At 40.7% G+C, this 14,383-nt stretch overlaps 1 protein-coding gene across 1 annotated transcript; it reads left to right on the forward strand.

Annotated features, from left to right (window-relative positions):
• The first annotated feature begins 4,513 nt into the window (after window positions 1-4,513).
• On the forward strand, window positions 4,514-9,339 carry LYG1 (lysozyme g1). The gene is made up of 5 exons (XM_030309024.1): window positions 4,514-4,556; window positions 6,166-6,270; window positions 7,195-7,388; window positions 8,896-9,028; window positions 9,221-9,339. The coding sequence occupies exons 1-5, from the start codon at window positions 4,514-4,516 to the stop codon at window positions 9,337-9,339; spliced, it is 594 nt and encodes a 197-aa protein (XP_030164884.1).
• The last annotated feature ends 5,044 nt before the right edge of the window (window positions 9,340-14,383 follow it).

Raw genomic sequence — 14,383 nt, forward strand, 5'->3', positions numbered from 1 at the left:
ACATGAATCTACAAACTATGATCCACCTCTGAGGTGTGCTAGGAAAGTAATTGGTCAATGTTTGCATAATGCCAGGACATTCTTGAATAAAAGGCCCTATATAAGTTCAAAGTATTTGTAATTATTGTGATTATTACTATAACTTGTGAGAGTTAGCCATAACTCTTTTCATAAGAGGATGAAGTCAACACTTTTAAAAAGAGGAAGCAGGACAGGGACTCTATATAAAGCATTGGGGACTGACTTGCCTCTAAGGACAAGAAGTAACAGAAGACAGGTGAGTATAAGATGGACTGGGGAAACTTACTTTCAGGCTTATTTAGAATGAAAGATCCAGTCTATGGTGATCAATTGGTAATGATGGTGTCTTTGCTGCTAAGTAAACAAGAAAATTTGGAGTTGGATAAAACTTAAGGACTTTGCCAGGAAAGCCCAAGTTATAAAAGATTATGTAGATGATGGGATGATTTTTTTCTGTTCATTATAATACTTATAAAAAGATAGATTTCTGTTAATGCAAGTATAGAGTTACTTTTGGATTTGTGCAAAACAAAGAACAGAAATAGATGTACATTTAACAGAAGGTGTAATAGGCTGAATAGGATATCTTTGCTGTGATTTCAAAGCCAAAGGATTGACTGGGGTGTCTGGGTGGCTCTTGATTTCAGCTCAGGTCATAATCTCATGGTTTGTGAGATCGAGCCCCAAGTTGGACTCTGTGCTGACAGCAGAGAGCCTGCTTGGGATTCTCTCTCTCCCTCCATCTATGCCTCTCCCCCTGCTCTCTCTCTCTCTCTCTTTGAAAATAAATAAATAAAAATTAAACAACAACAACAACAACAACAAAGCCAAAGGATTGAGGTGTTGGTATTTTGCCAGATAGCAATCTCTCCCCCACCATCACATTCCTGACAACGTTGCATTAACCTCATACACCTTACATAATGGCTCTATAATAGAATCCTATTTTCTCTGGAAACCTTGAAGGAGCTAAGGCGAACATGTTTAGCAGCTTAAGCCTGGCTAAGTAAAAGGAGAGACAAGCTTCAAGGAGATTAACAGAGAGACCATGGTCTCTTTCATTTGATCTTTGTTCAGAAAGAGATATGCCAGGGATAGCTCCCAGGACCAGGAAAGGAGCCTTCCTGGAGTTCTCAACTCTGGGAAGAGTTTGCCCAGATGGGCAAAATGAGGAGAATAGGGCACAGAGGGCTTACAGAGAGAGAAGAAAGGATTTGCCTGCAGAGAGTGAAGAGATGCCATCACACCTCCAAGCTCTTTGGGACTGGTAAACTGCTCATAATCCAAATTCAGGAAACATACATATTCACAGACCATGCAATTCTGCAAAAAGTGAGTTCAGAAGGAGCCTTAAATTTTACTCTAAAAGTTATATTTTTCTCAAGAAAACGTGATCATAGTAGAAAACATTTGATATTTGTGACTGTCATTGCTATTATTTTAATTTAGTCCTGTTGGTGGGTAGCCATCTGCAGAGCAATGGGCTGGGGTGTTGCTGTGAGGAGAGAGGGAAAAGACAGGTCAGCAAGAGTGTGGATGACTAAGACGAGATACTACTGGAAAGGCCTATCAGCCCACAGGGAGCAAGCCGACGGAAAGACAAGTTATCAGTAAAAGCAGGCGACAAGACAGTGTGGAGTGGGAGACCTGTCTAACATGCATGTGTAGGGCAGTCCTCAATTCTTCTAGCATCAAACAGGGGGCCACGATGCGGCAGGGTCAGCTTCCTCATCAGCACCTCAGGGAGCTGATACAACACATTTTCCAGGCTGGTTGGAGGGACCTAAGGACGTGTAGTGGCTATGATTTAAGGTTTCTGGTGAAGACCTGAGAGCACATTCATGGAAAAGGAACATGAGTTCTGTAGTGAGAGAATTACAAGGACCAAAAACTTTTATTTCCACATTTTTCAGAAAAATTGCTTAAGGGAGGAGAAGATGGTCTATTATGCCTTACAAACCTAGCCAGTGCTTTGGGAATTATAAAGCATTCAGTGGAGGGAAGGTGGGTAGAGGCCATCAGGAACTTGAACTGGCCCCAAGGGATGCTCAGGTTGTCTGTTTCCAGTGTGTCCATCAGGCTACTGCTCCAGCTTGTTGACATCTTGTGGTGTGTGTCACTGTTTTGCTCTTCAGGAAGGAGGAAGAGGGATGCCACCAGAGATACTGTGCTTGGCATTAATTATGAGCACTGTGCTGTCTTGGCTTGACATTCTAATAATGGTTTCAAGTGCAGGGAGCCCCAGGGGATTAAGAAATTAGCCATAAGTAACCAGTGGACACTTGGTTACCCTGAGCACCCTCCAGCAATGCCTCAACAGTCCCTTCTAAAACACAGAGTGCTTTTTGGCATCTGTAAGTTTGGGTCACAGAGTTTGAGTTATTTCAGTAGGCTGTGTTTATTTCCATTGTCACCTGTTGCTCTTTCCTGATGCAGTTAAAACATAATAAAAGTAACTTTGTATTTCTAAGTAATTGACACACATAATTACATAGCCTCTTTTCATTCAAGTGCTTGCTCAACAGAGCTTTAGTTCCATTCTTGGAATGTGAGGTAGCTTTCATGTTGCAATGAAAACTAAGTCCTTTTCCACTTGGGTTTCCAAGAGGAAGTATTTTTGTTCCCTGGAAAAGCAGCAACAAGAGTAAAATGCCCTGGGTTTAGCATCTGGATGCCAGCAGTGCTTTTTTCTTTAGGATTCTTTCCATAAAGCCAGTGAGAAGTCTCTGTGAAGACAAACTTTGATGAGACTGTATGAGCTTTTCCTATACCTAACTGGCTCTTTCTCCATTCTTTTTCCTGGGACTCAGTGTCCTCTCTCATTCAGTGTTGGAGGCTCAGTGGGTACATAATAAACAATTCCTGTTGAGTGTTTGAACCTGAGAAATTTTGCAGACCCAGCTAAAATTCCACGTTCCTGTAACTTTCTAAGCATGGCATTTTCCACTCAACTAAGGGAAATCAGGGAGACCATCTCAGTGTTGTGGGGAAGAAAAACAAAACAAAACAAATGGCCATGTCTGAGGAGCACACAATTGCTTGGTATAAGACTTAATTCAAATGACTTCTTTAATACCTCTCCTTTACCTTGAGACATAATCTTTTCCTGGGTGTTTGGAAGGAAACACCCATAAGGAGTAATCTCAAGGGATGCCAGGGTGGCTCAGTTGGTTGAGTGTCTGACTTTGGCTCAAGTCATGATCTCATGGTTTGTGAGTTCAAGCCCTGCATTGGGCTTGCTGCTGTCAGCTTGGAGCCTGCTTTCGATCCCCTGTCTCCCTCTCTCTCTTTGCTTCTACCCTGCTCACTCTCTCTCTCTCAAAAATAAATAAAACATTAAAAAAAAAGAATAACCTCAAAACAAAAGAGATGAGAAAGTGCCAGGTGCTGTATTTTTATGCACACTCTTACTTATAATGATAGTAATATTTCAAAATGATAGGTAGTCAGGCTCAGCTGACCTAGGGAGAGGATGAGGAACACTCTGCAGTGGGAGGGGTTAGTGGGAGGTGGAGAATTTGGGGACAGAAGGCCAGCTCCTTCAGCATTGCCTGGAGTCAACTATGCTAGGTGACATTTGTGTATTTGTTAGGTAGCTAGTGGGAGAACCAAGGCTCTTTGCACACATGGAAGTTGGTTACAGAAATGGTTGGGAGGAGAAAGAGAAAGTGGGTGAGTGCAAGTGCTTGATACTGACCATTTATCACTTCTCCCATCTAGTGAGCATCTTGTAAGTTCAATTCTGGCCCCCTGCCCATGACCTGACTTCATGGGATTTTGACTTTGCTGGTGGAATCAACCCGTGTCTCTATCTTCCCAGGTTCTGGCCCAGGTTTTCTCCTGTATAGGAGTCTTGCAGAAGGGGAATGGGGAGCATGGCTTAAGGTGGCCAAAGGGGTCTGAGATTCCCAGGCTGGGGGGTTAGAGCAGTGAGAAAGGTCTACCAATTCCTTCCTCCAGTCAAAACAAAGTATGTTCCAAGATCCTGAAGGCACTATAACCTTTCCTCTACACTGAACAAAAAAGAACCCAAATGAAGAGAAACACTAATATAAGATTCTCCTTTTCACATTATCTTTTCATAAGGAGAGGGCTACAACTGAGATAAGGCTCACGCATCCAAAGTTTGTTTTTCAGCATCTGAACTCAGGTCAGTCTCAGTGTTGAGAATCAAAGTTTCTTGTCTTCTTGAAATAATTACTATCCAGTAACTTGGTGGTATGGTGAGTCCCTGTGGACCAAGGAGGAGTATCATCATTTTAAAGCTAATTAAAAGGATGGATGGAGCACATGTCTTACTTTTGCTTTTCTTATTATGATTCAAATAATTAATTTTCTTAGTTAAGATATGGGTGAAAAAGTTTTTCTTTTTTTTTTTACCTCTTTCCATAGAAACATTACATATTGTTATGATGACGATTGATGTTTTCACATCTTTGAGTTAATTTCTATTCTAAAATCATTTTAGGACCAGTAGAATCAGCTCATCAATATGTCTGTGCTGTGGCTGCTTCTGGGTCTCCTTGCCCTTACTGGTGAGTAAGGGTCTCCTACATGACCTTGGAGATGGGAAGGGTAAGCATAGGAAGAAAATGGTATTTCTGATACTTGAAACTGCAGTAGAAAATGTTTTTTTTCTAAGCTGTCCAAAAAATACTGGACTTAATAACAGCCACTGAAAAATAGCTTCTTTCCAGATGCCCCACAAAGGAGGGGGTTCCGCAGAATGTAGGCTTGGCTTAAGACAGCATTGCTGGAAGCTGGACGTTAAATATACATCATTGATAAGTACTTATTTATAAGTGCTATAGACTTTATACATCATTGATAAGTATTCATTGATAAGTACTCATTGATAAGTACTGTAGGCTTTAAATATACATCATTGATAAGTACTCATTGATAAGCACTGTAGAAGAATTGTGATGGCTTCCTGTAATAATTCAAATGCAATTTCAAATAGAAAACTAGCATGAAGGAGATCAAAAACATGTGACTAAGCTAACCACTGAGGCTGACATAGCTGCTATGCTTGAAATTTCAGATTTGGTCTTAAGTTTCCTTGCAGCTGGGGCAAAGGGAAAAGTACATATTTTTTGATAAATAAAAGGAGGAAGCATAGTTTCTCAGGAGAAGCAAATTTTATCATAGCTGTAACTTCTGATGATTACTCAGATAGGGTCTTACATTTATTCATTTATTGATTGATCCATTTATTTAACAAGTATTTTTAAATTTTAACAAGATATTTTGGGAATATAAGGAACTTTAAGGAGCATTTAATATGACTAGGGAGTGGCTATGGGGCAGGAGCAATGAATGACACAACCAATTACAATATTAAGGGTATTTGTCACCAATTATAAATATAAAAATGTACTGATTAAAAAATAAAAAAAGACACATCAGCTCATTTAGCTTTTACTACACTTATAAAAGACCAGGTCTTTTCATCTCCATATTTCTTTCAGATTACTTATCAAAAGTTTGTAAAGTAGAAGTATGTACTCCAAAATATTAATATTTTCAGATGTCAATCTCAAGAAGCTCTCAGTAAGAAAATAGAACTTTAAAAGGCATTTATATAAATATACAATACACATATGATGATGTGTAGTAGATTTATTTCCAAAGATTTGCAAATCATGAAGATTTGATGATATGAGCAAAGAAGAAAGTAAATAAAAAAAGAGCAATCTAATGAGAAGTCCTTACTTCCCTCTGATTCTCCAGAGCAACCATAAATATCTCACCTGACCAACCGGTCAGGAATATTTGAAGGTGAAGTACTGAGAGTTCCCCTAGGATACAGGATGAGGACTAGTTACAGGGAAGAGATCATCTGGTTTGATTCCAAGACACCAACTCAACAACATTGGACAGCCCAGGGCTTTGCAAAGAGTATAGCTGCTCCAACAGTTCCCCATGCCTGCAGGATAGGAGATGACAATTTTGTATCGAGGGGGTTTCTGTGATAATTTCCTAGTCACCATACTGTAAATTTCAAAAGTGTTTCAATTTAGAGTGAAGTTCTTGTAATTGGATTTTGGTAAAGTTCTTTTTATTAGTGGTACTTCATTCATGGACAGATGATCAACATGAGTCTAGTTCAATGCCTTACATTGAAATTTTCTCAATTTGTAGATTTATCTGAAAGCAGCAACTGGGGATGCTATGGAAACATCCGAAACTTCAACACCCCTGGAGCATCTTGTGGGATTGGAAAACGTCAAGGCCTGAACTACTGTGGTATTTTATAATCCCAATGTCCACCTCACCCTCCACTTCCCTTTCTCTCGGAAGGCGCCTCCTTTTGGCAAGGGTGACTTTGACAGGATCTTGTCCCTTCTCCCGACACTTCAAACCCATGTCTCCCTGTCCTTCCTCACAAATTTTGGTCCTCTCAACATATCCTTTGGCTCCCACTATTTCCCACAGCCCCACACTACCAAGTAGTGGGAAGAGCACTAGACGTGGAGTCCAAAGACCTTGTCTAAGTGTGTGTTGTGGTTCTTCAATGAGTCATTTAGTCCCCCTCCATCTCTACTGAAAGGACTTTAAAGTACTTATTTTACAGTCTTGTTGTAAACTCTGGTCGGTAGAATGTAGATGAGAATACTTTTGAAACCACAAAAAATGCTTACAAGGTAAACGGGCCAGCCAGGTAAATCAGTATTAGTTTTAATTTTGCCCAACATCCTTGTTATTCTACAATGGTTTAAGATCATGCAATATCTGGATGTCCTTTTAGGAGGGAAAGGTGGGCAAGAGTGAGCAAACCTGTCAGGGAAACAAGGACTTCTTAAAGGGGTTGGGGGATTCTCTCTTTCACATCTGGTGCCCATTGTAGCTGATGGATAGGCATATATGTTTGGGGTACTTAGGATGGGGCCAGTGTGCCTGTGCCTAGAGAATTGTCTTGTGTGGGCCAGAGCATCCCCTGAGAGTCCAGCAAGAGGCACTGGAAGCCATAAAGGACCCTGCCTCAGTGGACACCAACTCAAGTCCAAAGAAGAATCATACTTTCAGGTCCACTAGGGATTCCAGACTGAAACATGGGCTTCTTGGTCCTAGACCACTGCCCAGATCCTTGGAGTGTGATTTCTGTCCTCTTGAGCTCCCATGTCAGCATAAGTCACACAAGCCACATCCTTCCTTCTGTGTTTGCTTTAGGAGTTCGTGCTTCTGAAAGGCTGGCTGAAATAGACATGCCATACATCCTGAGATATCAGCCTGTGATTCGTACTGTTGGCCAAAAGTACTGCATGGATCCTGCAGTGATCGCTGGTGTCTTGTCCAGGGAGTCTCATGGTGGCAACATTATGGTCAATGTGGGCAATGTGGGTGATGGAATCGGGGTTGTGCAGGTAACTCTTTGTCAGTTATGATATATGGCTGTTGTGTTGCATGGCATGATGCTAAGGGGACATCTTCACATTTGTTGTTGTGGACACCCTGAAGTGCAGTTCTATGGAACACAGAGTGAAAGGTGCTCCCTGGCACTGTGAGAGCCACATCCCTGCCTGATGCAGGTAGTAGCATCACTGTTTTGTTTTGAGCCATGGTTTCTTTTCAAAATCAACTACACTGTGTTTCCAGGATATCATCTGTGGTCCCCTAGTCTGGTTCCTTGTTCTGTTATTTTGTAACCACGTGACCTCATTTAATCTCCCTAGGCCTCAGTTTCCTCACCTATAAGACACCATCCTCATAGAATTGTTATGAAGACTCAATGCAATAATAGGAAAATGTGCTTAGTATCTGGCAGATTCTCAGCAAATATTGAATTCCTTTTCCTTTTCTTTCTTCTACGCAATTCTTAGTTCTGAAGATCCAGTTTTATTTTTGCACTAATTCTGCCTGGTCTCAACTTGTCTCACAGAAACTCCCAGGGAACTGGGCATTAACCCCACTGTTGAATTCATTGTGTCTGGGGGGATCAAGGATGACAAGGAGACAATGGTGCTGTGATTTTTTTTTCTATTGCATTTGACATTATTATTGTAATTGTTGGGAAGTCTTTAAGTACTGTGGTCATCTTTTTAGCTTTTAGGAGCATGTGATCTCCTCAGTGATCTTTAAACTGGTTTCCTATTACTATTTGGAGTGACGCTTTGCAATTTAAAAGTACTTTCAAATACTTTATCTCATTTTGATTTAGGGACTCATCCAATAATCTGATGAGGATGGGGTGAAGGGGAAGGCATGCACTCCATCGTTTCCAAGTGAGGAGGTGTTTTTACAAGGATGGAGTCATTGCTGCAAAGTCACATGGCAGCTGGAAAATGCAAAACAGGGACCAATACCAACATGGGCGATGTTAGGGTCAGCATCATTTCTGATGCCTTGCTCTGCCTTTGTGAAATCTTGTCCTTGGGAAAAGGATGAGCCCATTTACTTTGAAGATGAAGGAATTGTCCCGAGTCAGACATTTCTTCTAAATATGTTGAAACTCATGTGGAATGGTAACCAAAGATGTATAAGAAAAATTAGAAGTACTTTTAGACATTCAGATTACCTGGAAGGAGAATTACAAGTACAGATAGAAAAAGCCGTTTCTGACCGGTTTGGAGGGCTTACATTTAAACACTGAAGGAGGGCATCAGACTGGGATGTTCACTACTTCTGTCACCTTAGGTTTTCAATTCTGCCTCTCACCATTATAATGAAGCAGTTGCAAAATGTCTGCTCATGCTTCACTTACCCAAACCTTGTAACTTTTACTGTTTATTCCCAGGGAGATTAAAGGTGGCATTAGCTCTGCCAGAGGAGGAGGAGAGAAAAAAGAAGGGAAATTAAAAAGCAACACTGATCCCATGAAGTCCTGTCACTCTCCCACCTGGCTTACTTAGCTTTTCCTCTGCCTCCCTCTAGGACCCTGGCCTTTATGCTCCCACATCCTGGATCAGCGAGTCCCAGGTTTCTCAGATAATTGAGGTCCTGACACTTAGGATCAAAGAAATCCAGACCAGGTTTCCAACCTGGACCCCTGACCAGTACCTGAGAGGTAAGTGTAACCCAGGGTTAGTGGTTTCACAGCATGAAGTAAGAAGAACAAATACAAGACATTACATCAGATTCCCCCAAACTTCAGTTGCCTCCTACGAAGCAATTAGGAAAGAGAATCTAAGCTAACTGCTTAGACCCTGAAGCAATGAGGGACTATAGGGTCAGCATTAACCCATCTCACAAATTCCAGGTGGACTCTGTGCCTATGCTGGAGGTCCTGGCTACATCAGAAGCAGCCAAGACCTGAACTGTGACTTCTGCAATGATGTCCTTGCACGAGCCAAATACTTCAAGAGACACGGCTTCTAATGCTTCAGAGCAAACAGGAGGCCTCAAGTGTTACACAGATAAAACTAGCCAATGGAGCTTGTAACTGTGAATCTGAATTTGACTTGAAGGTCATCAAAATAACATGAATCACATTAAAGGAAGAGTTGTCTGCATTTTGTGGTGTGGTATGTATGTAAATTAAGGGTTATGTCTCCTTAAAGGTATTTCCATGGAAGTTAGCTGCAATGTGGATTTCCACAAAATGAATCCTGTATTCATTGACTGGCATTGCCAGATATAGCAAATAAAAACAGGAAACCCAGTTAAATCTGAGTTCTGGGTAAATGATGATTGATTTTTTAGTATAAGTCCCATGCAATATTTAGAATACTTTTACCCTAAAAAATTATTCATAGTTTATCTGAAATTCAAATTTAACTGGGCATGTGGTATTCTATGTGGCAACTCTTATCACTGATTTCCTTGATAAAAATCATAGTTTTTAATTTTAATTGAGGGGTGTCTAGGTGGCTCAGTTGGTTAAGCATCCCACTTCGGCTCAGGTCATGATCTCACAGCTCGTGAATTGGAGCCCCACATCGGGCTCTGTGTTGACAGCTCAGAGCCTGGAGCCTGCTTCAGATTCTGTGTCTCCCTCTCTCTCTCTGCCCCTCCTCCACTTGTTCTCTCTCTCTCTTAAAAATAAACATAAAAAAATAAATTTTAATTGAAAACTTTCAAAGAGAAAAAGGGTGGGATGGTGGCCAGCCCCATCTTCTGGGCGGAGAAGTTTCAGGAGTTGCTCCTTTGCAGCATTAGCTTAACCCTAGGACAGTCTCTTTGTCATTTAATTTTACCTCTTCCTTTCCTTTCCTGGACCACATAACCTTCTCCTGCGCCCATACTCCCCAACTCACCTAGATTATTCCCTGTTTGGGGCACTTAAGTCTAACAGAGCCAGGCCATAGGATAGTGATTCATCAGTCAGAACTGCCCTCAAGGATATTGACCAACACTATACTGGTAAATTATTTAATTCAAAGGTTTGTGTTCTATAAATGTAATAAATGTCCATTCCTCCCTACTACATGATATCAATACTCTGCAGTGTGTCATTCTAGAACAACTGTCATCACTTCAAACAGTATTTTTTTTTTTTAAGCAACAACTGTGTGCTTAGCTCAACTAAATCAACTAAATCATACAGTATAGTTGGGGATAACAGCCAACCACACATGTGCACAAGGTACAAACTCAGGGACTATACCAGGTAGCCGTGTAAAGTGCTCATCTTCTGTGTCAGGGGCCTGTGGAACCTGCCTATGACCACTGGTGCCCTTGACTTCCTCCAGGGCCACTTCCTTCTTTTTTTTTTTTTTAATGTTTTTATTTATTTTTGAGAGAGACAGAGACAGAGCATGAGTGGGGGAAGGGGGGGGGAGAGAGAGAGAGAGAGAGAGAGAGAGAGACAGAATCTGAAGGAGGCTTCAGGCTCTGAGCTGTCAACACAGAGCCCGATGTGGGGTTGCAACTCACGAGCTGTGATATCATGACCTGAGTCGAAGTCGGAAGCTCAACCGACTGAACAACCCAGGGCCACTTCCTTCTTAGCCTCTCCACCCACTGCTTTCCTAGACCTACGTTCCCACCAAGGAAAAATGACTAAGGAAGCCTCATGAATACACCCTCTTTGGGGATTTACATTTCATTAGTACAAAGGAAATAGATTCTGAGGCACTGGTTATCAGCCCACAGGTGAAATATTTGGGTGAATAAAATCCTCCTGAAATCACACCATTAGGGCAGCGTCATGCAGCTCCCACTACAGACACATATGCCCAGTAAGTAGGGGTAACTTGTGTACATGTTGGTAGAGTCCTTCCTGAGAAAATTTCCAGTCAAAGAAAGCCAATTAGGAGCACCAGGATATCACAATAGGAGCTCTGGAGAAGGCTCAGCTGCATGAGAGTTGGTAAAAGTATAGGGTATTAATTATACAGCTACTAACAAATCCTTACTTGTAGAGCAAAACCTTCTAACTGCCAACCACTGTATTAAAAACTGTAAAGGCAAAATTCATGCTCACAAAGTCTCCTGTTTTAATTGGGATACAGATATACCAACACTTGGGACACAATAAGAATTTCTTTAAAGAAGAGATAGCTAAAAATCGATGTGGGAACTTTGGTGAAGAACTGAGGCCTGAATTCAAGCCAGAGGCTAAGTAAGCTGTTTTACTAGGTAGGTGCTATATTCTCACACTTGCCCTGAGAGGATACACCATTTTTATGCAGTTGAACAGACCAAAGAACTGCCAACCAAAGCTGTTTTGGGACTTGCCTTAGTCACAGAAACAAAATCCAAACCCAGATTTCTTCCATTTAAAATCTTTTTATTTTTCCCTAAGTGAACACATGCACATAATTAGATGATTATTAATATGTATGGTGTGTGTGTGTGTGTGTGTGTGTGTGTGTGTGTGTGTGTGTTTCTGTCTCTATGGTGTTAATAATAGCCCTTTATGTGCTTGCTTCCTTAATTTTCTCTGTACTTAACACTAACTGAATTCTAAATCTCCTCTCTGAGGTAAATCAGAAAGGTCTGAGAGCACCCTGGGATCCCCTTCACCATCAGCCCTTCACAGCTGATGTTAGGGTGCCAACCATCCCAGTTTGTCCGGAGCTGATGGGTTTCCTGAGACATGGGATGTTCACTGCTATACATGAGAAAGTTAAAGGGGAAAGGTCTCAGGCCAGTCCAGGTGAGCTTGGTGTTGTCCCTTGCAGGAGGTATTTGAAAATGTCGGAGAGCAGTTTTCTTCTTTCCCTCCCTCCTCCTCACACTCCTTGTCTTGTTATTGCCACAATGCTTGGGGTAGGAGGTTGGCAGGGGAAATGGACATTACTGGTGTTTTGAGGTGATGCTAAGCAACTAGCAGTTTACACTGGGTAGGATGTTCTCATCCAGTGAAGGCCTTATATAAATGACGGGGTGTGTGTGTGTGCGTGTACACATTTTTTTAACCTCTTCTTGAGTTAGCCTTTTGTCTACTTTATAACTCAGGATTTTTTAAAAAAAGGTCTGGGAGCCACCTCTTTGAAATGTAAACATCTAGGAAGATGGAGTATCTATGCTCCTGTCACTATGATAGTTGAGCTCTGGGCATCTCTGTGTCATAGAAACAAGAAAATTTTTATTACTTCTGATAAAGGTGAGTTTAGGATAAACTATTAAAGAATATACAGCCAATGGTGCTGTTAGGTCTTCTCATATGTATATAAAGGCTAAAAATAGAGCAGCATAAAAAGATTATAACTTCTTGGCTGTGTAAATAGAATAGAATTTATTTCTATATGTATAATTTCTTTGCAGATGATCAACCGTGTCCATGTTCTGATTTATGCTTATTCAATAATAAAATTGCTCTTTCTTTTTGACATTTTGTTCAACTTTTAAGTCCCTAACAACACAAAAAGAAAAGAATATTTGGTTAAAGATCACTCAACACTGGGCTGACAGCTGGCTGTGTGAGGAACTGGTGTTCCAGAATAAATCTTAATCATGTCAAAGTTCTTTAGTTTTTCTCTTTTTCAAGTACAAGATTTTCATCAAGATGCTAGGAATTTCTTCCTAGAGATTGTGAATCTCGTCACACAAATGGTTGTCCCAGAGCAGACACTGTGCAATCAGTTCACAGAAAAGTTGGGTAGTAACCAAGGATTACTGTACTTTCCTGAATAATTTTTGTTTTCCATGGAGTTAATAATCACCCTTTATTTGTGTACTGCCTTAGTTTTCTCTGTACTTAACACCAATTCAATTCTAAATCTCCTCTCTGAGGTAAATCAGAAGGGTCTGAGAGCACCCTGGGATCCCTTTCACCATCAGCCCTTAGCAGCTGTCCTCTGTGGCTCCTTGCATTTTTTGCATCTTTCTTAGCTTAGTCCTTTGTTTTGATAGAGCACATCCTCCAGGAGCTTCCTGAAGAAAAGTGAATGGGAGGTAAATTTTCCCAGACTTTTCTTGTACAAGTATCATTTTCATTTTTCCTACTGTCACATGAATTGGTCATTTGGCCTGTAACAAAATTATAGTTTGGAAATAATTTTTCTTTAAAATTTTGAAGACATTGTGCCCTTGGTCTTCTGGCTTCCAGGGTTAGTCTTGAGAAGCCTGATGTCATTTCAATTTTAATCCTTTATTTATGATGTATCCTGTCCTCCCGTCTAGAAGATTGTAGAATATTCTCTTGTCACATATTTGATATCTCACAATGATGTGCTTTAGTAAGATTCTGGTTTTATCCATTATGCTGGGCACTCAGTCAGTCCTTTTAAATTTAATTTCAAAATAAAAAATTTGGCTGATAATTTCCTTCCCTCCATCTTTCTCTGTCCTATGTTATTGAGCATGGATCTCCTGGACTGGTCCTCTAAATTTCTGATTTTTTTCTCTAATATTTTTTACTTCAGTCCTTTTGTTTTCTAGAAAATTTCTTTGTCTCCTAAAGTTTCCAATAAGTTTTTCATTTCTGCTGTCATGTTTTTATTTTCCAGGAGGTTTTTTTTTTTTTTCCTGCTGAGTACTTCTTTTACTTATTTATTTTATTTTTATTTTTATTTTTATTTTTCAATATATGAAGTTTAGTGTCAAACCCAGTGCTCATCCCAAAAGGTGCTCTCCTCAATACCCATGACCCATCCTCCCCTCCCTCCCACCTCCCATCAACCCTCAGTTTGTTCTCAGTTTTTAAGAGTCTCTTATGCTTTGGCTCTCTTCCACTCTAACCTCTTTTTTTTTCCCTTCCCCTCCCCCATGGTCTTCTGTTAAGTTTCTCAGGATCCACATAAGAGTGAAACCATATGGTATCTGTCTTTCTCTGTATGGCTTATTTCATTTAGCATAACACTCTCCAGTTCCATCCATGTTGCTACAAAGGGCCATATTTCATTCTTTCTCCTTGCCACGTGGTACTCCATTGTGTATATAAACCACAATTTCTTTATCCATTCATCAGTTGATGGACATTTAGGCTCTTTCCATAATTTGGCTATTGTTGAGAGTGCTGCTATAAACATTGGGG

Source organism: Lynx canadensis, chromosome A3, assembly GCF_007474595.2.
Source record: "Lynx canadensis isolate LIC74 chromosome A3, mLynCan4.pri.v2, whole genome shotgun sequence".
Classification (NCBI taxonomy): Eukaryota; Metazoa; Chordata; class Mammalia; order Carnivora; family Felidae; genus Lynx; species Lynx canadensis.

Excerpts from the sequence above, each read along its gene's own strand:
- LYG1 (XM_030309024.1), top strand. The coding sequence starts at position 4,514 with ATGTCTGTGCTGTGGCTGCTTCTGGGTCTCCTTGCCCTTACTG. Across the intron at positions 4,557-6,165 it reads GGGTCTCCTTGCCCTTACTG|ATTTATCTGAAAGCAGCAAC; the intron begins GTGAGTAAGGGT and ends CTCAATTTGTAG. Across the intron at positions 7,389-8,895 it reads ATGGAATCGGGGTTGTGCAG|GACCCTGGCCTTTATGCTCC; the intron begins GTAACTCTTTGT and ends GCCTCCCTCTAG.